This window comes from Nerophis ophidion, linkage group LG14 (genome assembly GCF_033978795.1).
Source record: "Nerophis ophidion isolate RoL-2023_Sa linkage group LG14, RoL_Noph_v1.0, whole genome shotgun sequence".
Lineage (NCBI taxonomy): Eukaryota > Metazoa > Chordata > Actinopteri > Syngnathiformes > Syngnathidae > Nerophis > Nerophis ophidion.
Genome location: NC_084624.1, coordinates 18,111,303 through 18,133,817, shown reverse-complemented (window position 1 = coordinate 18,133,817; position 22,515 = coordinate 18,111,303). Strand labels below are relative to the sequence as shown.

Here is a 22,515-nt window from a genome sequence, read left to right as displayed (position 1 = left end):
TTCAATAACATGGCAAATTCTTGCATCCAGCACACCTTACAACAGTGGTAATAAAAGATGCAAACTATGCTTAAAAGAGAAACTGTTTATTATATATCATCCAGATCTATCATCCCTCAACAAGCGCAGTGAAATCATTTCAACATGCCGCCACAGACGGAAACACCTCCTAGGTAACACATGAGCCAATCACCACACCCCTACGTCTGCCTGTACCCACCCACTCTGTGCCCTATATAAACCATTGTATGTGAATGCTTCCATTAAAACCTCCTGATGATTGAGGGAACCCCTCATGAAACAGTTCTGTAGAGATGTAGTCTTGTGATTTTTCCCACACCTACATATATATATATATATATTAGAGGTGTGGGAAAAAAATCGATTTGAATTTGAATTGCGATTCTCACTTTGTGCGATTCTGAATCGATCGTCATTTTTTTTTTAAATCGATTTAAAATTATTTTTTTATGTTTTATTTTTTTTAATCAATTCAACAAAACAATACACAGCAATACTATAACAATGCAATCCAATTCCAGGATTTGCAAATCGTTGTATTCCGTTTATATTTACTTCTAACACATTTTGCCAACTCATATGGAAATGGGGTTTGTAAAAACATTTAATCAATCAATCAATCAATCAATCAATCAATGTAATCAAATACAAATAAGGCAACAGGAGAAGTATCCTACACTTCTCTTTTGTAAAGTAAATCTGAACAGCTGATATGGGCATCTTCATCCACTATATGATTTGCCTAAAAGCTGGACAGGACAAAAAAATTAAAATAAATAAATTATATTGAAGTGGAGCGGTAATTGTTTTTTTAGTGACACCTAGTGGCCACAATAATTCTTGAAGTTAAGCTTATGATGTCGTAAGTCGAATAAAACGGACACGTTTGTTACTGGATACTTTCTAATACATTTCTGCCTCGGAGAATTTGTATGTGTAAGTAGTATGCAATTTTTATTTTTTGATAATTTTTTGTATAAACAAATGTGCTGTTTTAGACTGCAATGTTGTTTAATGAAGGACACTTACTATGTATGTCTAGCTCAGTGGTTCTTAACCTGGGTTCGATCGAACCCTAGTTGCTCGGTGAGTCGGGCTCAGGGGTTCGGCGGAGGTCGAAACACACCCGACTCATCGTGTATATAAAAACTTCACCCTATCGGCGTACTACGGATACGGCAACAGCAGAAGTCAGACTGATTTACAGGTGTGTAATTTGTTGTGAGTTTATGCACTGTGTTGGTTTTGTTGGTTGAACAAGGTGATGTTCATGCACCGTTCATTTTGTGCACCAGTAAAAAAACAGAGTAGCACTTTAGTATGGGGAACATATTCACCATTAATTAGTTGCTTATTAACATGCAAATTAGTAACATATTGGCTCTTACTAGTCATTATTAAGTACTTATTAATGCCTTATTCGGCATGGGCTTGTTATAACCCTAACCCTCCAACCCTGGCCCTAACCCTCTAACCCAAACCCTAACCCTAACCAAATAACTCTAAATTAAGTCTTTTTTACTTAGATTATGTTCCCTTAGTGTCCAAAAAACTCAAAATTATGTCTTTGTTACTTAGAACATGTTCTCCATACTAAAGTGTTACCTAAAACATATAACTTTGTCTTGAATTTGTAAAAAAAAAAAAGGAGGGTTCCGTGAATGCTCATATGAAACTGGTGGGGTTTGGTACCTCCAACAAGGTTAAGAACCACTGGTGTAGCTTGTGTGCTTAGGTGTTGTGTCGCTTCTAGCTTCTAGACTAGGAGGTTTACCTTTTTGTAATTGGATTGACTAAAATGTATCCTCATTGGAAGATATTTTTTTACATTTTTGTATAAGAAACGCGCTGCAGTATTGCTTGTATTGGAGATTGTATCGGACGTTTTACATGTAAACCCATATGATCCCTTTTTTTTAAATTAAAATTTCCATTTTTATTTTTTTATTTTTTTTGTTGAAGATGCCATCGGACCAATGTCAGATCAAGACAGTCCTAGTTTTTTTTTCCTTTTTATAATATTGAATGCAAATCATTGAATAGGTGGATTTGTGTTTCAGGTGGAGCAGTCCAAAGTGCTCATAAAAGAAGGGGGGGTCCAGCTGACCCTCACGATTGTTGACACCCCAGGATTTGGAGATGCAGTAGATAACAGTAACTGGTAAGTAGTGTTTTTGTCCAATGTGTCATTGTTAGGGTTGTAATGATATTGTAAATATCGCGGCAATTCGGTTTGAAAATGCCAGCAATAATGCCGTGGTATGTGACGATATCAAGCCCAGAGAAGAGAGTGCAGGAAGGCTGATTGAATCTGCCGGAATAAAAAACTTCATATTCACCATGACATCTATAAAGAAAGCCTCCAGGCCTACAATTTAGTCTTAAAAAGTGCTAGAGAAACATTCTTCTCCAATATCATAAACAGCAACACTAATAAGGCCAAAACTCTATTCGCAACCGTTGACAGACGCAGAAATGCAATGAGTTTGCATTCTTTTATACTGATAAAATTGAAAGCATCAGACACACCATCAATATCTCAAGTAAAATAGCAGGACCACCACCCCATTTAGGCAAAAGTAACACAGCAATGATGGCAAGCTTTAATGACAAAGACACTAAAACTCTAGTGGAAACGGTGACAGCTCTAAAGTCATCCACCTGCTGCCTTGATGTTTTACCTACCAACTTCTTTAAGAATGTTTTTGACTGCCTAACAACAGACGTATTGCAAATAGTTAATAATTCTATTCAATCGGTCAATTTCCCGAAGGTTTCAAAACTGCAGTCATTAAACTTCTTCTAAAAAAGCATAGCCTAGATGCCTCTGTTATCAACAACTACAGACCAATTTCAAATCTACCATTCATAAGTAAAATAATTGAGAAAGTTGTCATCCAACAACTAAATCACTTCTTGGCTTCTACTGGCTGCCACAACAACTTCCAGTCAGGATTTCGACCTCTTCACAGCACAGAGAAGGCCCTTCTCTGGCAAAACTTCAGTATTAATGTTATTGGACCTCAGTGCTGCATTTGACATTTTCGACCACTCAATACTTCTGGACAGGTTGGAAAACTGGGTGGGGATCTCAGGCACAGTTTTAAGCTTGTTCAAGTCATATCTACAAGATAGGAACTATTTTGTTTCCATTGGTGACTTTGTATCAGAACCAACCAACGTAACGTGTGGAGTCCCCCAAGGTTCAATCTTGGGGCCAACTTTATTTAACATCTATATGCCCCCACACTGAAAAAAATAACTCTTAAGATTTACTTATTGTAAGTATTTGCACGCAAATGATTTAAGTAAAATTTAATGCTGCAGTATCAAGTAACACTCACTTGCCAGTATCAATTCAATTCTACTTACCATATAACATAACAAATGTGAATATATAAAGTAACAGTTACTTAATTACATCAAAGTTTTAAGTTATATTTATTTAAACAAATTATGTAAAGTCTACTTGTTTTTCATCAGCGGGAACATCAATTTACTCAAAATTTTAAGTAAATTTTATATACCATATTTCCTTGTATAGCCATCGGAGCGCTAATTATTTTAAAACCTCTTCTCACTCCTACGCTTATCAATGACGTGTGATTAAAAAGACTTTAATTAAAAAATTATTCTGCGGCCGCAGCACGGTGGTTGAGGACCGCTGCTCTTCAGCATGTCATCGCGCCCACCTTTACACCATCCTGTCTACGTGCCGGAAGGACGCATGCGTTACAACGCTTTTAATACGAGTTTGCAATGCATACTTGCTCAACAGCCATACCTTTTACCCTGACGGTTGTGATATAAAAAACTTTAACATTCTTACTAATATGCGCCACACTCTGTGAACCCACACCAAATACATTTCTGGAGAACATAGACTCTGTAACACATTATAAACGCAAGATAAGAATTACCCATAATGGCACCTTGCAGTGCTCTGTGAAGTGATCCTAACGGCCGGAGCAGAACCAGTCGGCCAGAGCCTGTTGTGCTGTGCGCATGCGTTGTCGTGCATGCGTTTCAAAACACTAGATTTTCAGAGTAAAGTTTATGTAATATTCTTAGGTTTATGTACGTATAACTATTAAACATTTAAATAGTATGAGGAAACATAAGTAAAACTTACTCTTCCTCCATAATTCATGTATTACGTTAATAAAATGTTTAATTTTACTTAAGAAACTAGTTCTTACTGAATGTTAAAAATATTAGGTATAAATTACGACAGTTACTCCAATAGAGTTTACAGCTCCAAAAAGTCGCTTTTTTCAGTGCACTAGGACAAATCATGCAAAATAACATTGACCATCATTGCTATGCCGATGACACCCAAATCTATGTAGCGCTATCACCAAATGACTATCGCCCCATAGATCCTCTGTGCCAGTGCATTGAGCAAGTCAAACACTGGCTGTGCCAACATTTCCTACAACTAAATGAAGATAAAACTGAGATAATTGTTTTTGGTGCCAAAAAAGAAAGGTTTAAAGTCATCCAACACCTTCAATCACTGTCCCTGAAAACCTCAAATAAAGCCAGAAATCTTGGGGTTATTTTAGATTCTGATTTACATTTCGACAGTCAAATCAGTAACAAAATCGGCCTACTATCACCTCAAAATTTTAACAAGACTTAGAGAGCTCATGTCAGCGTAAGACTTAGAAAAACTTGTACATCAGGGGTGTCAAACTCAAATACAGAGTGGGCCAAAATTTAAAACTGAACAAAGCCGCGGGCCAAGGTTGAACAAATTAACCTTTTAGGTGGTAGCGTGTATTGTAGTGTCCCGGAAGAGCTAGTGCTGCAAGGGATTCTGGGTAATTGTTCTGTTGTGTTACGGTACATATTTTCTCCCGAAATGTGTTTGTCATTCTTGTTTGGTGAGTTCACAGTGTGGCGCATATTTGTAACAGTGTTAAAGTTGTTTATACGGCCACCCTCAAGTGTCACCTGTATGGCTGTTGACCAAGTATGCAATGCATTCACTTATGATTGTGTATAAGCTGTTTGTATGGAGGATAAGCGGACGTGACGACAGGTTTTAGAGAACGTCAAAGGCAGTGCCTTTAAGGCACGGCCCCCAATATTGTTGTCCGGGTGGAAATCGGAAGATATTCGGGAGAATGGTTGCCCGGGGAGATTTTCGGGAGGGGCACTGAACTCCGGAAGTCTCCCGGGAAAATCGGGAGGGTTGGCAAGTATGAATATTAGCGGTGAATGCGGTGTTACAGCGGCACAGCCACTGTATAATACCGGTGGGCCAGCTTTAATGTTAATTTGATATTGCCTCAAGGGCCAAATGAAATTACATGGCGGGCCAGAGTTTGACACCCATGTTATACATGCCTTTATTACCAGTAGGCTAGACTATTGTAATGGTCTCCTTGCAGGTCTTCCCAAAAAAACTGTCAGGCAGCTACAGCTGGTTCAGAACGCTGCTGCTAGAGTTCTAACAAAGACCAAAAAATCTGAGCACATTACACCAATTCTTAAATCCTTACATTGGCTCCCTGTACATCAGAGAATTCATTTCAAAATCCTCCTGCTCACATATAAATCATTACATGGTCTAGGGCCGAAGTACGTCACTGATATGCTCCCACTATATAAGCCCTCTAGATCACTAAGATCTTCTGAAACCAATCTGTTAGCGGTTCCCAGAGTTAACTCAAATCAAGGGAGAGCATCATTCAGTCACTATGCAACAAATAGCTGGAATAAACTTCCTGAAGGTGTCAGACTTTCCCCAACTCTGACTACTTTTAAAACTAAACTGAAAACTTTTATGTTCACCTCAGCTTTCAGCTAAATCTTTTAATCTTTTAACTTTTAACGTCCGCACTGTGTTTATTTTTATTGTCTGCATTTTAATTTTGCTTTTATTTTATTCAATTTCACATTGTTGTCTGTGAAGCACTTTGAGTCTGCCTTGTGTATTAAAAGTGCTATACAAATAAAGCTGCCTTGCCTACCGTCGTCAAGTAGGTTTTTTTCGGGTGCTATTACTTGGGCTGGTCTGAGAAGTAAACTACATCTCCCATGATCCCTTGTGCAGTGCCCGCAAACAGAGCAAATAACCTTCTGCAATGTTTAAATCTTAAAAACTAAACTTAAAATGTATGGACACATTTCGGTTTAATGATAAACCTAAAAACGATGGAGGACAAAACATGTTGTTGGAGTCTTTCGTTGGTCTGATGAACGAGTAGACAAGCAGTTATTTCCTTTAGGTGTAACTCCTCATGTGGGAGCGTGAAAATGCAAAAAAAAAGAAAAAACTGAACAAATAAATTGAACAACATCTACAACGAAAAATACGAGTAATTGGCCACTTGATGAACCGTCTTCTGGAAAATATCCTTGATGTAAAACCAAGGAAACCAAGAAGCCAGTGAGGCCAAACATCATTTTGTGAGGTATTTATATTATAACCTCCTGAGAATCAGCGTTCTCCTAATATCCAAAAATATCCATTGCAGAGGACGATGCTTCTCAGGAAGTTAAAAGCTGAAGGACACTAAACCAGGAGTGCCCACCCTTTTTCTGCAGGCGAACTACTTTTCAGTTGACCAAGTCGAAGGAATCTACCTCATTCATATATATTTATTAATTTATGAAAGAGATTTTTTTGTTAACAAGTTAAAGGTCTTTAATCAATCAATCAATCAATGTTTGTTTATATAGACCTAAATCACAAGTGTCCCAAAGGGCTGCACAAGCCACAACGAAATCCTTGGTTCAGAAAAACTCACAACCCAGTGGGACGTCAATGTGAATGACTATGAGAAACCTTGGAGAGGACCGCAGACCGAATGGAATGGACGTCGAGTGGGTCTAGCACAGGGGTAGGGAACCTATGGCTCTAGAGCCAGATGTGGCTTTTTTGAGGACTGCACTTGGCTCTCAGATAAATCTTAGCGGACATTGCTTAACACGATAAGTAATCAATAACTCCGGTGGTAATCGCAGTGTTAAAAATAACGTTCAAAATATAAAACAGTGTCATGCATTTTAATCCATCCATCCGGTTTATACCGCACCTGTTCAAGAAGTCGCATTAATAGTAAGAAGTATTATATTTATTTTTGTTTAGTTTCAGAATAACAATGTTATTAAAAACAATAAGGGACTTATTGTCCTCTAAAAATGTTGGTCTTACTTAAAAATGCACGCATTTAGTTGTATTCAGTGTTAAAAAAAATAAAAAAAATTATACAGCTCTTACGGAAATACTTTAAAAAATATTTGGCTTGTATGGCTCTCTCAGCCAAAAAGGTTCCCGACCCCTGGTCTAGCATAATATTGTGAGAGTCCAGTCCATAGTGAATCTAACATAATAGTGACAGTCCAGTCGAGTCGTTTTTGTTAACAAGTTAAAGGTGTTAAATCAATCAATCCATCTATGTTTGTTTATATAGCCGTAAATCACAAGTGTCCCAAAGGGCTGCACAAACCACAAAGACATCCTTGGTTCAGAAAAACTCACAACCCAGTGGGATGTCAATCTGAATGACTATGAGAAACCTTGGAGGGAACCACAGACGTGGGTGATCCCTCCCCTGTAGGGGAGACCGGATGCAATGGACGTCGAGTGGGTCTAGCAGAATATTGTGAATGTCCAGTCCATAGTGGATCTAACATAATAGTGAGAGTCCAGTCTATAGTGGGGCCAGCAGGAGACCATCCTGAGCAGAGACGGGTCAGCAGCGCAGAGATGTCCCCAACCAATGCATAGGCCACGCCCGGGTCCCAACTCTGGACAGCCAGCACTTCATCCATGGCCACCGGACCTGTGCCCCCACTTCCACAAGGGAGAAGGGGGCACAGTAGAAAAGAAAAGAAGTGGCAGATCAACTGGTTTAAAAAGGGAGTCTATTTAAAGGCTAGAGTATACAAATGAGTTTTAAGATGGGACTTAAATGCTTCTACTGAGGTGGCATCTCGAACTGTTACCGGTAGGGCATTCCAGAGTACTGGAGCCTGAATTAAAAACGCTCTATAGACCGCAGACTTTTTTTGGGCTCTGGGAATCACTAATAAGCCGGAGTTCTTTGAACGCAGATTTCTTGCCGGGACATATGGTACAATACAATCGGCAAGATAGGTTGGAGCTGGACCGTGTAGTATTTTATACGTAAGTAGTAAAACCTTAAAGTCACATCTTAGTGCACAGGAAGCCAGTGCAGGTGAGCCAGTCTAGGCGTAATATGATCAAACCTTCTTGTTCTTGTCAAAAGTCTAGCAGCTGCATTTTGTACCAACTGTAATCTTTTAATGCTCGACAGCACAGCGGGAGACCTGAAAATAATACGTTACAGTATAATGATCTCAGCGTCGCTTGTGGACAAAATGGAACAAATTTTAGCGATATTACGGAATGGAAAGAAGGCCGTTTTAGTAACATTCTTGATGTGTGACTCAAACGAGAGACTTGGGTCGAAAATAATACCCAGATTATTTACCGAGCCGCCTTGTGTTATTGTTTTGTTGTCTAATGTTAAGGTGGTATTATTAAATAGGTGCCGGTGTTTAGCAGGACCAATAATAAGCATTTCCGTTTTCTTGGCATTGACCATTATACAAGCATGTTTAACACATGTAGATTCCTTTCTTTCATGAAGACAAGAATATAAGTAGGTGTATTACCTATGGGTGTAACGGTACGTGTACTTGTATTGAACCGTTTCGGTTCGGTTCGAAGGCGTACCGAATGAGTTCCACACAAACATCTTAAGTTGTGCACCGCACGTTGTGTAAACAATGCACACTGAGGCACCATGAATTGATTTACGTGGATCCCGACTTAAAAAAGTTGATAAACGTATTCAAGTTTTACCATTTAGTGGTCAATTGTACGGAATATGTACTGTGCTGTGCAATCTGCTAATAAAAGTTTCAATCAATCAAAAAAAAAAAAACACAGCATGCTAGCAGCGACCGAGCTACCATACCTCCTTTTTTCACCGGGTATGTCCTCAATTGCGGGGCTGTCCGGGTGGAGTTTCTTAAATGCCTCAAATGTCCGGCATTTTAAGTTAGGGTTGTGTGTATTTTCAATGTACGTTCAGGGGTAAAAACAAAACAAATTGTGTGCAGCAACATTCGTGAGGGAGGGGCAGAGACAGAGAGAGCAAGAGAGTTATGATAAACGTTGCTTTTTATCCATAAATTTATCAGATTTTATTTTTTATTATATATAGCAGAGAATCAGCACCTCCAAGTCCGAGTCCATGGTTCTCCCCCCGGGTTGGGGAGGAGACCCTGCCTCAAGTGGAGGAGTTCAAGTACCTAGGAGTCTTGTTCACGAGTGAGGGAAGAGTGGATCGTGAGGTCGACAGGCGGATCCGTGCGGCGTCTTCAGTAATGCGGACGTTGTATCGATCCGTTGTGGTGAAGAAGGAGCTGAGCCGGAAGGCAAAGCTCTCAATTTACCGATCGATCTACTTTCCCATCCTCACCTATGGTCATGAGCTTTGGGTCATGACCGAAAGGATAAGATCACGGGTACAAGCGGCCGAAATGAGTTTCCTCCGGCATGTGGCGGAGCTCTCCCTTAGAGATAGGGTGAGAAGCTCTGCCATCCAGGAGGAACTCAAAGTAAAGCCGCTGGTCCTCCACATCGAGAGGAGCCAGATGAGGTGGCTCGGCCATCTGGTCAGGATGCCACCCGAACGCCTCCCTGGGGAGGTGTTAAGGGCACGTCCAACCGGTAGGAGGCCACGGGGAAGACCCAGGACACGTTGGGAAGACTATGTCTCCCGGCTGGCCTGGGAACGCCTCGGGATCCCCCGGCAAGAGCTAGATGAAGTGGCTGGGGAGAGGGAAGTCTGGGCTTCCCTGCTTAGGCTGCTGCCCCCGCGACCCGACCTCGGATAAGCGGAAGATGATGGATGGATCTATAGCAGGGGTGTCAAAAGTGTGCCCCGGAGGCCATTTGCAGCCCACAGCTAATGTTTTAAAGGCCCACGGCACATTCTAAAAATACTATTAAAATAAACAAAAACACAAACAAAAGTGAAATAAAAAAGCTTAAAGGCTAAATTTAATTTAGAAAAAGTTGCAACGTTGACCTAATAAAACAAAGCTGTCTTTTTTTTTTTTTCAAACTATCATTGCTCATAACATAATATTGAATCAAAATCAAGGTTATTATGAATTATTGACCTATCCAAGTTTCCGATTACTTCAAATCAAATATTCCCCTAAGAAACATATTTTTGGTGGAAAATTTTGCAAATTTGGTAAATAAATAACCAAAAAATTAATATTTTGTTGTTTTCTTATTGTACCAAAAATTAACCGAACTGTGACCTTTGAAATGAGGTACGTACCGAACCAAATTTTTTGTGTACCGTTACACCCCTAGTATTACCTTATTCTGATGACTTGCATTGATTGGAATCAGACAGTAGTGATAATAACGTCTTCATTTTCAAATGGAGGAGAACAAAAAGTCCTCCTTCCTGTCCAATCCTCCATGAAAGTGTTTGGTTTATTTGGCATCTTATTTGTCCAGCTTCCATACTCATTTTTATATACACTTTACAAGAAATACATTGGTGGCAAACTCCGTAGCTTGCTAGTTTATGCATACCAGCTTTTTGAGACTCTTATTCTGTTAGCGCGGGCAGGATTAGGCAGGGCTTTTATTGTGAAGATAGGAACTGTGCAGTCGGTCTGTAGAGTTTTGAAAGCACCAACGGGGCGAGAGTCTGTTGAAATAAAAAGTGTTTCCATCATTTTTTCGTAATACTGACCTGGCCGCAGCCGGCGTCATCTCACAAGACCCTCGGGTGCCTTGAACGTCAATTAAGTGAGGAAAGTGACGTCTTGGTGAAGATTGATGATTGCTGATTTGTAGGTCTATTTTGCTGCACTATTCTTTACACTTTAAAATATTTGTGTGTAGTAATAAACATAATTACAAAATTTGAGCATTATGTTCAGTTACACTACAGTAAGTGTGTTTATCCATATCATTGTTGCCCCTTTATTTTATACTCTAGCCTTTATTTTTTGTTCCAATACCACAATAATACCGTACTATGGCCCAAATACTGTAACGATATCGTATCGTGAGATTGAGATTTTGCTACATCCCTAGTCATTGTTTTGGTTTAATTTAAAATGTAATGCAAATGTTTGTATGTTACTATCAGACACGATGCCCTTTGTCTTTTTCAGTTGGCAGCCAGTCATCAATTATATTGACAGCAAGTGTGAGGACTTCCTGAACGCAGAATCGAGGGTGAACCGCAGGTCGATGCCGGATAATAGGGTCCACTGCTGTCTATATTTCATTGCACCCTCAGGACACGGGTGAGTATATTATTGGATCAGTTGAATTTGGGATATACAACAGGGTTTACAGCCTGGCGGGTTGAGGGGGAAAAATAAAAATGTTATTACCTGACCCGCACTGCTCAAACACTGTTAGGGTTAATATTAGAAAAGGCCATAAACACACATAATAATTTACATTAATACATTCCAGTCCCCGGACATCAATCAATCTGTCAAAGTTTTACTTATTTAGCGCTTAAAGGGGAACATTATCACAATTTCAAAAGGGTTAAAAACAATAAAAATCAGTTTCCAGTGGCTTGTTGTATTTTTTGAAGTTTTTTTCAAAATTTTACCGGTCCCGGAATATCCCTAAATAAAGCTTTAAAGTGCCTTATTTTCGCTATCCACGAAACCACTATCCATTTCCCTTTGACGTCACTCAGCGCTGCCAATACAAACAACATGGCGGTTACCACAGCAAGATATAGCGACATTAGCTCGGATTCAGACTCGGATTTCAGCGGCTTAAGCGATTCAACAGATTACGCATGTATTGAAACAGATGGTCGGAGTATGGAGGCAGATAGCAAAAACGAAGTTGAAGAAGAAATTGAAGCTATTGAGCGAATAGCTATTGACGCTATTCGGCCATAGCGTGGGTGTACCTAATGAATTGGCCCATAGCATGGCTGCCTTATTAGCATCGCCGGTAAAATGTGCGGACCAAACGATCAGGACTTTCGTGATTTCGTTGACTTAATCTGCAGGTTATCCATACATTTCTGTGCCATGTCTGTCTTAGCATCGCCGGTCAAATGTGAAGACACTCTGGTACATTCACAATGGGGGTCTGGCGGCAGATTTCTTGCCAGTGGTGCAACTTTAATATCTCCCTGTTAGTGTTGTTACACCCTCCGACAACACACCGACGAGGCATGATGTCTCCAAGGTTCCAAAAAATAGTTGAAAAAACGGAAAATAACAGAGCTGAGACCCGGTGTTTGTAATGTGAAAATGAAAATGGCGGGTGTATTACCTCGGTGACGTCACGTTCTGACGTCATGGCTAAAAGACAGATAAACAGAAAGGTGTTTAATATGCCAAAATTCACCCATTTAGAGTTTAGAAATCGGTTGAAAAAATACATGGTCTTTGCTGCAACATCAAGGTATATATTGACGCTTACATAGGTCTGGTGATAATGTTCCCCTTTAAACACAAATATCTACAAATCCGAATTCTATGTAGTAGGGCTGGGCGATATGGCCTTTTTTTAATCTCAATATTTTTAGGCCATGTCACGATACACGATATTTACCTCAATATTTTGCCTCAGCCTTGAATGAACTCTTGATGCATATAATCACAGCAGTATGATGATTCTATGTGTCTACATTTAAACATTCTTGTTCATACTGCATTAATATATGCTCATTTTAAACTTTCATGCAGAGAGGGAAATCACTACTAAGTCTATTGACCAAAACTGTATTTATCAAGCAGTGGCACAAACATTCATGTCATTTCAAAACAGAAAGTGCATGATTGTCAGAGACATTTTAGAACAAGCTATGAGTGAGACATTTCGAAGCGCACTTATGTGCATGATGTCCCAATATATTTCAATAACTGTCAAATAAAAATGAGCTGCATAATAAGAAATCAAATGGTTTATCTCCTTCGCTATGTGGCAGGTTTCTGCAGACGTTATCGCCTTCTGTTGTAGACTCATTTTTTCATATGTTGTTCATCTGAAAATGGTTGCTTCGGCATTTTGTGGGTGTGGCACCGAAAGGAGATGTTAACATGCAGAGTTTCAAGCACTCTTCATTCTCTTGCGGGTGACTTTTCCAATGATGTTACATTAGCAGTACGTGCTACTTTTTGTAACAACACTTTTGCCCCATACTTGTTCAACATCTTACCGCTTGAAGCCAAACCACCGCCAGAAAATGGACTCTGTGCTGTTTTTCTTTCTCTCGTATTACCACTCGTACCACTCCGCTAGCATCACAGCTAATATTACCCATGCCGCTACCTCTCTGCTCCGCGAGGGCGTATGACGCAACAGTGTGTGACGTATGTAAGAAGGTACGCTTGTTTTAAGTCTCTGTAAGAAGGATAGACAAGAAAGAGTGAAAAAAGCCTGTAGTGTAATGCCCACAGCACTTGCGTGAGAACGTATACTCAAATATCATGATTTTAGTCTTTTTTTTTAATTGCACAGAGACAAACCCGTGATATATCAAGTATATCGATATATCGCCCAGCCCTAACTGAAACAACAAACCTCTTCAGCTGTAGATATTGCTTTGGAGCGGTTCTATACAAAGTACGCCCTGGGAGCCAGTTTAGCCCGCAGCTCAATTTTTATTAGTCTTCCTCTTATTCTGAAAATAGAACGTATCATTTATAATATATGATTGGATATGAAACTAATCAGCATTATGAGATGTAGTTAAATCAAATCAAACTTTATTTGTAAAACCCCTTACATCGGCGTTGGCTGAACTAAAGTGCTGAACAACAGTGCAATACAGACAGAGCATATAATACAATAATAGAAAATGTTGTCAAAATTCATAAAAAGGGTACCAAAAGCGGCGTTAAATAAATAATTATTAAGTTTAGTCCTAAACAATTGTGAATTTGTGGTGATTTGTAGTTCAGCTGGTAGCTTGGGACTGGCTACAAAGAAAGACAGACTGCCCCACTGCTATAACTCAAAACTAATAATTAGAGATGTCTGATTATAGCTTTTTTGCCGATATCCAATATTCCGATATTGTCCAACTCTTAATTATAGATTCCGATATCGACCGATACCGATATATACACTTGTGGAATTAACACATTACTATGCCTAGTTTTGTTGTGATGCCCCGCTGGATGCATTAAAAAATGTAACAAGGTTTACCAAAATAAATAAACTCAAGTTATGGAAAAAAACGCCAACATGGCACTGCCATATTTATCATTGAAATCACAAAGTGCAATTTTTTTTTAAACATGCCTCAAAACAGCAGCTAGGAATTTGGGACATACTCTCCCTGAGAGAGCATGAGGTGGGGGTACAGGGTAGCAGGGGGTGTATATTGTAGCGTCCCAGAAGAGTTAGTTCTGCAAGGGGTTCTGGGTATTTGTTCTGTTGTGTTTATGTTGTGTTACAGTGCGGATGTTCTCCCGAAATGTGTTTGTCATTCTTGTTTGGTGTGGGTTCACTGTATGGTGCATATTTGTAACAGTGTTAAAGTTGTATAGATGGCCACCCTCAGTGTGACCTGTGTGGCTGTTGACCAAGTATGTTCTGCAATTACTTGTGTGTGTGAAAAGCCGTAGATATTACTTGATTGGGCCGGCACGCAAAGGCGGTGCCTTTAAGGTTTATTGACTCTCTGTACTTCTCCCTATGTCCGTGTACCACTTCGTACAGCGGCGTTTTAAAAAGTCATACATTTTACTTTTTGAAAGCGATACCGATAATTTCCGATATCACGTTTTAAAGCATTTATCGGCACTCCGATATTAGCGGACATCTCTACTAATAAGTCAGTCCCCCCAAGAGTTCACTATTTTCACAAATACTGTATTGATGTTTTACCCATTTTATTGCACACACACCTAAAAGTAGACAGTAGTTGGCAGTAAAAGCACATACTCAGAACTCTTTTTCAAAAAACTACAGTTTTATTTCATTATAAATAATACCAGTAATAATTAATCACCAAAGGCTTCCTTTTTGTCTGCAGTCTGCTCTGTTGTCCACATGTTGCAGACATACTGTTTTACGTCTGATAAGTGCTAGTTCTCAGAATCTATTTGTTTTTCAGTCTGAAGCCACTTGACATTGAGTTTATGAAGAGACTCCACGACAAAGTCAACGTCATTCCGCTTATTGCAAAAGCTGACACGCTGACCCCAGAAGAATGCCAACTTTTTAAGAAACAGGTGAGACATGATGAGACATATTTGCACAACAGTTTTTCTTCCGTGTGTGTGTGTGGACTTTTGTTGACGGATGTGCTGGTTTTTATTTAAATTCATGTTCCATCATTGTAGATAATGAAAGAGATCCAGGAGCACAAAATCAAAATTTATGAATTTCCGGACACGCACGATGACGACGACAACAAGCTCATCCGGAAGATAAAGGTACTGGACCAAGGACTCATTGCTAGGAGTCAGCTGAGAGAATAATAAAACACTATAGGTGACATGGGTACCGAAATCCATACTTTAATTGGTACCTAACAAAGTCTGTCTGTGCTATTGGGTACCGATTCACGGAAAATTGTGTCATGTCCTGCACTTGGTCGGGAAAACAATTAGTCAAGCACTCAGAGCGGACTCAGTGGAACCGCCTCTTTTAAAAAAGGAAGAACAAGGCACTCAAAAATACAGTACGGCTTCACTTTTTAAAATGCCTGATGCTAATTTACAGTCAATTTGCCATAAACATGCTACCAATTAGCATTAACAGTTTTACATGGTGATTTGGTAATAACAATTCTAACTAAGTTACTATCAAACCGCTAAATGGTAAATGGGTTATACTTGTATAACGCTTTTCTACCTTCAAGGTACTCAAAGCGCTTTGACACTATTTCCACATTCACCCATTCACACACACATTCACACATATATCGTGTATCGTGACATGGCTTAAAAATATCGAGATATTAATAAAAGGACATATCGCCCAGCCCTGTCTAGACTCTCCAGTTGAGTATTTGAATAAACGCAGCCTTTTCCACTTTTTGTTTACCACATCTTCAGAGACATGAAGAGCAACTGTAGAAGTAAGAAAACAATATAAATGGACAGCACAGTGTTAAATATAAAAATGTGGTTATTTTTAAACCATTAACATATCTTAATACATTTGAACACGCAAAAGTATCGAAAATTAGTACTTTTAAGTACCGGTACCAGGTACCCTGAGTTAATACCGTATTCATTCAAAAGTGAAAGGTACCCATCCTTAGCTATTGATCAGTTTGCCCTTTAGTCAGAATCCGATGCTTGCAGATCCATGTCCCAGTTTTTGCTGTCGCTTAATTTATCAGCTCATTGAATAACTGTCACCGGAGATATGCCTTAGTAACAGCTGCTTCCGGCAACTGCCCTCCTCCCACCAACATCATTCCAGTCTGCACTGGTCACAGCTACATCATGCAAGACCTAATCTAGCGAGCATTTAAAATTTTCAACTGGAGACCTCATGATAGCTGCAGTTGCTGGTTAAAGGGGAACATTATCACCAGACCTATGTAAGCGTCAATATATACCTTGATGTTGCAGAAAAAAGACCATGTATTTCTTTAACCGATTTCCGAACTCTAAATGGGTGAATTTTGGCGAATTAAACGCCTTTCTGGTCATCGGTCTTTTTGCGATGACGTCAGAACATGACGTCACCAAGGTAATACAGCTGCCATTTTCATTTTCAACACATTGCAAACACCGCGTCTCAGCTCTGTTATTTTCGACTATTTTTTGGAACCTTGGAGACATCATGCCTCTTCGGTGTGTTGTCGGAGGGTGTAACAACACTAACAGGGAGGGATTCAAGTTGCACCACTGGCAAGATATCTGCCGCCAGACCCCCATTGAATTTGCCAGAGTCTCTGCACATTTTACCGGCGATGCCAAGGCAGACATGGCACAGATATATATGGATAACCTGCAGATGCATTTGCAACGATAAAGTCAACTAAGTCACAAAGGTGAGTTTTGTTGATGTTGTTGACTTATGTGGTAATCAGACATATTTGGTCGCTGCGTGACTGCCAGCTAATCAATGCTAGCATGCTATGCTAATCAATGCTAACATGCTATTTACCGGGGGTGCTAAAGCAGACATGGCACAGAGATGTATGGATAACCTGCAGATGCATTTGCAACTATAAAGTCAACGAAGTCACAAAGGTGAGTTTTGTTGATGTTGTTGACTTATGTGCTAATCAGACATATTTGGTTGTGGCGTGACTGCCAGCTAATCGATGCTATCATGCTATTTACCGGCGGTGCTAAAGCAGACATGGCACAGAGATGTATGGATAACCTGCAGATGCATTTGCAACTATATCACGTTTCCTCCCACCCACATTTAATGCGAAAAAAACACTTACCAATCGACGGATTTAAGTTGCTCCAGTGTCACAAGATGCCAAAGTCCTGATCGTTTGGTCCGCACATTTTACCGGCGATGCTAACGCAGCTATTTGGCCATGCTATGGCTATGAATAGCGTCAATAGCTATTTGCTCAATATTTTAAGTTTCTTCTTCAATACTTTCATACTCCAACCATCTGTTTCAATACATGCGTAATCTGTTGAATCGCTTAAGCCGCTGAAATCCGAGTCTGAATCCGAGCTAATGTCGCTATATCTTGCTGTGGTATTCGCCATTGTTTGTTTGTATTGGCACTACTGTATAACGTCACAGGGAAATGAACAGTGTCTTGGCAGAGAGCGAAAAAAAAGGCACTTTAAGGCTTTTTTTTAGGGATATTCCGGGACCGATACATTTTGAAAAAAAATACAACAAGCCACTGGGAACTGATTTTTATTGTTTTTAACCCTTTTGAAATTGTGATAATGTTCCCCTTTAAGGCTTTAGAACAGGCCTGGGCTGTTCTAAAGCTGGACTCGGGAGGGCCAAATTTTGAGAAAAAAATGTCTCTGGGGCTGGTATATCTATTTTTAGGAACACTAATACAGAACCTTGCAATAATGTCAGATAGAATGCTAAAAACGTTATGACAGACCGCTTTAAAAACTGGAATGCAATTTTAAATTTTTTTATTGAATGAGACGCCCGGAATGTACATGAAAATAAAGAATGTAGGATTTACTATATTAACTATGAAGGATAAAACACTGAATATTGACAACATATGAACGTCACACCCCTTCTCCATCCACATATTTTACAATCAAGCAAACACAACAAAAATGCAACAAACAGCAAAATATGAATGCAACATGGTAAAAAAAAAAACACCTAAAATCTAAAACCTATGACTATATTGTAAAAATCTCCTTCCGCGTCTGTCCCTGACACCTGCATTTCAGGTTCTGAAACACTCCGTGGAAACGCTCCCCACCCACACTGCTTGGTGCCTTGTCTGAGCTGCTGTGACTTACGTGACCAAAGTAATTAATTAGATTACCATAGTAACTAGTACATCATGCAAAAGCGCAGATTTCAACCATTAAGATATTGAGTATAGTTCAAGACTTATGATCATTATAAAACATGAGTGCACATCATAATGGCAGCTAGATTTTCCATCTTAAATATCAAAAAATAAATTATTTGGAAATGTCCGGCGGGCCAGATTGAAAAGCGTACAACATGTGTGCAGATATAAATGGTTCTTGTCACCTTTTTCCAGGAGAAGATGCCATTGGCTGTGGTTGGCAGCAACGTTGTCATTGAGGTGAATGGCAAGAAGGTCAGAGGTCGCCAGTACCCGTGGGGCGTGGCAGAAGGTAGGGGTATACTGTCAGAAAGAATGCCTGATTTGGAGACAATGTATCTACCTGGATGTGAAAGCATGCAGTACAGTGTTGATGGGTGACTTGTGTTTACAAACATATACAAACCCCGTTTCCATATGAGTTGGGAAATTGTGTTAGATGTAAATATAAACGGAATACAATGATTTGCAAATCATTTTTAACCCATATTCCGTTGAATATGCAGCAAACACAACATATTTGATGTTTAAACTGATAAACTTTTTTTTTTGTGCAAATCATTAACTTTAGAATTTGATGCCAGCAACACGTGACAAAGAAGTTGGGAAAGGTGGCAATAAATTCTGATAAAGTTGAGGAATGCTCATCAAACACTTATTTGGAACATCCCACAGGTGTGCAGGCTAATTGGGAACAGGTGGGTCCCATGATTGGGTGTAAAAACAGCTTCCCAAAAAATGCTCAGTCTTTCACAAGAAATGATGTCGCGAGGTACACCCCTTTGTCCACAACTGCGTGAGAAAATAGTCAAACAGTTTAAAAACAACATTTCTCAAAGTGCAATTGCAAGACATTTAGGGATTTCAACATCTACAGTCCATAATATCATCAAAAGGTTCAGAGAATCTGGAGAAATCACTCCACGTAAGCGGCATGGCCGGAAACCAACATTAAATGACCGTGACCTTCGATACCTCAGACAGCGCTTTTTCAAAAACTGACATCAATCTCGAAAGGATATCACCACATGGGCTCAGGAACACTTCAGAAAACCACTGTCACTAAATACAGTTTGTCGCTACATCTGTAAGTGCAAGTTAAAGCTCTACTACGCGAAGCCAAAGCCATATACCAACAACATCCAGAAACGCCGCCGGCTTTTCAGGGCCCGAGATCATCTAAGATGGACTGATGCAAAGTGGAAAATGTTCTGTGGTCTGACGAGTCTACATTTCAAATAGTTTTTGGAAATATTCGACATCGTGTCATCCGGACCAAAGGGGAAGCGAACCATCCAGACTGTTAACGACGCAAAGTTCAAAAGCCAGCATCTGTGATGGTATGGGGATGCATTAGTGCCCAAGGCATGGGTAACCTACACATCTGTGAAGGCACCATTAATACAGGTTTTGGAACAAAATATGCTGCCATCTAAGCGCCGTCTTTTTCATGGACGCCCCTGCTTATTTCAGCAAGACAATGCCAAGCCACATTCAGCACGTGTTACAACAGCGTGGCTTGGTAAAAAAAGAGTGCGGGTACTTTCCTGGCCCGCCTGCAGTCCAGACCTGTATCCCATCGAAAATATGACAGCGGAGACCCCGGACTGTTGAACGACTGAAGCTCTACATAAAACAAGAATGGGAATGAATTCCACTTTCAAAGCTTCAAAAATTAGTTTCCTCGTTTCCCAAACGTTTATTGAGTGTTGTTAAAAGAAAAGGTAATATAACACAGTGGTGAACATGCCCTTTCCCAACTACTTTGGCACGTGTAGCAGCCATGAAATTTTAGGTTAATTATTATCTGCAAAAAAAAAAATAAAGTTTATGAGTTTGTACATCAAATATCTTGTCTTTGTAGTGCATTCAATTGAATATGGGTTAAAAAGGATTTGCAAATCATTGTATTCCGTTTTTATTTACATCTAACACAATTTCCCAACTCATTTGGAAACAAGGTTTGTAGACAAAAGCGTAAAGCCAAATCTTTTTTTAAGTATGGCATATTGTTCTAATGTGTGGCACCTTGGGACAAGAATATGTTGATTGACAGTCTAAAAGTAGCATGTCTTCATCCACTCTTAAGTGTTGCATTTGTATGCATCCATATGTATAAAATATAGATATCACAAAACAAATCGCAATTTTGGAGAGAAAAATCGCAACAAGGTTTTTTTCTCAAACCTTGCAACCCTAGGTCAGATCTAGTCTAGCAACTGGTGTCAAAACCCCAACGCAGGAAGGGCATGCCTGGGCAATGATGGTTTTGCCCTATTGTAGTGAAAAAAACAACAACAATTGAGATGCAAAGGACCGTCGTTTCACTGGACTCGCCCATGTTAGCATTATATTCAGTTGTAAAAATGGCACAAAAGGTGCATTGGTGACCAGAATGTTTATAGTGATGTTATCTGTTGGAATCTTAATTGCAGAGCCTTTAAAGGGGCACATTATCACAATTTCAAAAGGGATAAAACAATAAAAATCAGTTCCCAGTGGCTTGTTGTATATTTTGAATTTTTTTTCAAAATTTTACCGGTCCCGGAATATCCCTGAATAAAGCTTTAAAGTGCCTTATTTTCGCTATCTTCGAAACCACTATCCATTTCCCTGTGACATCATACAGGGCTGCCAATACAAACAACATGGCGGTTACCACAGAAAGATATAGCGACATTAGCTCGGATTCAGACTCGGATTTCAGCGGCTTAAGCGATTCAACAGATTACGCATGTATTGAAACGGATGGTCGGAGTATGGAGGCAGATAGCGAAAACGAAATTGAAGAAGAAATTGAAGCTATTGAGCGAATAGCTATTGACGCTATTCGGCCATAGCGTGGGTGTACCTAATGAAGTGGCCCATAGCATGGCTGCCTTATTAGCATCGCCGGTAAAATGTGCGGACCAAACGATCAGGACTTTCGCATATTGTGACACTGGAGCAACTTAAATCCGTCGATTGGTAAGTGTTTGTTTCGCATTAAATGTGGGTATCTAGTTTCAAATGTACACACAGCTAGCGTAAGTAGCATGTTAGCATCGATTAGCGTAGTATGTTAGCATCGATTAGCTGGCAGTCATGCCGTGACCAAATATGTCTGATTAGCACATAAGTCAACAACAACATCAACAAAACTTACCTTTGTGATTTCGTTGACTTAATCGTTGCAAATGCATCTGCAGGTTATCCATACATCTCTGTGCCATGTTTGTCTTTGCATCGCCGGTAAAATGTGAAGACACTCTGGTACATTCAATGGGGGTCTGGCGGCAGATTTCTTGCCAGTGGTACAACTTGAATCCCTCCCTGTTAGTGTTGTTACACCCTCCGACAACACACTGACAAGGCATGATGTCTCCAAGGTTCCAAAAAATAGTCGAAAAAACAGAAAATAACAGAGCTGAGACCCGGTGTTTGTAATGTGAAAATGAATATGGCGGGTGTGTTACCTCGGTGACGTCACGTTCTGACGTCATCGCTAAAAGACCGATAAACAGAAAGGCGTTTAATTTGCCAAAATTCACCCATTTAGAGTTCGGAAATCGGTTAAAAAAATACATGGTCTTTTTCTGCAACATCAAGGTATATATTGACGCTTGCATAGGTTTGGTGATAATGTTCCCCTTTAAGGAATGGTTGAAACAACAGAAATAGGTGGTATCGGAGACCACATCCTCTGTTTAGAGATGTTTTTTCAACCTTGATGTCCTTTCAACCTTTCCTAAAAGACTATAGTTTAGCCTCAAACAAATAACAGCAGTTTTGAACAAGTGTCATCTTTTTCTATTTGATGATAGCACTGTGGATCCCCTAAGGAGCTCAAATGTACACAATCCCTCCGGTGATGTTTCTGCCTGTAGGGATTCTGGAAAAGGAGGCTTGATGCTGTGTATCTGGGAATATTTCTCTGTGAGAGTGTATAGGGATGTATCACTGTTAGCCATCATTGTACTGTTGTTTTGTTTTTTTACTGCTGAATTTCTTTTCCATC

General features: G+C 39.7%; 1 protein-coding gene across 1 annotated transcript in view; it reads left to right on the top strand.

The window, feature by feature from the left end:
* LOC133568904 (septin-7-like) overlaps positions 1 to 22,515 on the top strand; it is a 62,474-nt gene that overhangs the window by 6,539 nt on the left and 33,420 nt on the right. The window contains exons 3-7 of the mRNA XM_061921096.1: positions 2,082 to 2,182; positions 11,212 to 11,346; positions 15,144 to 15,261; positions 15,373 to 15,465; positions 18,714 to 18,810. Of these exons, the coding sequence (XP_061777080.1) occupies positions 2,082 to 2,182; positions 11,212 to 11,346; positions 15,144 to 15,261; positions 15,373 to 15,465; positions 18,714 to 18,810 (544 nt within the window). The remainder of the gene's footprint in view (positions 1 to 2,081; positions 2,183 to 11,211; positions 11,347 to 15,143; positions 15,262 to 15,372; positions 15,466 to 18,713; positions 18,811 to 22,515) is intronic.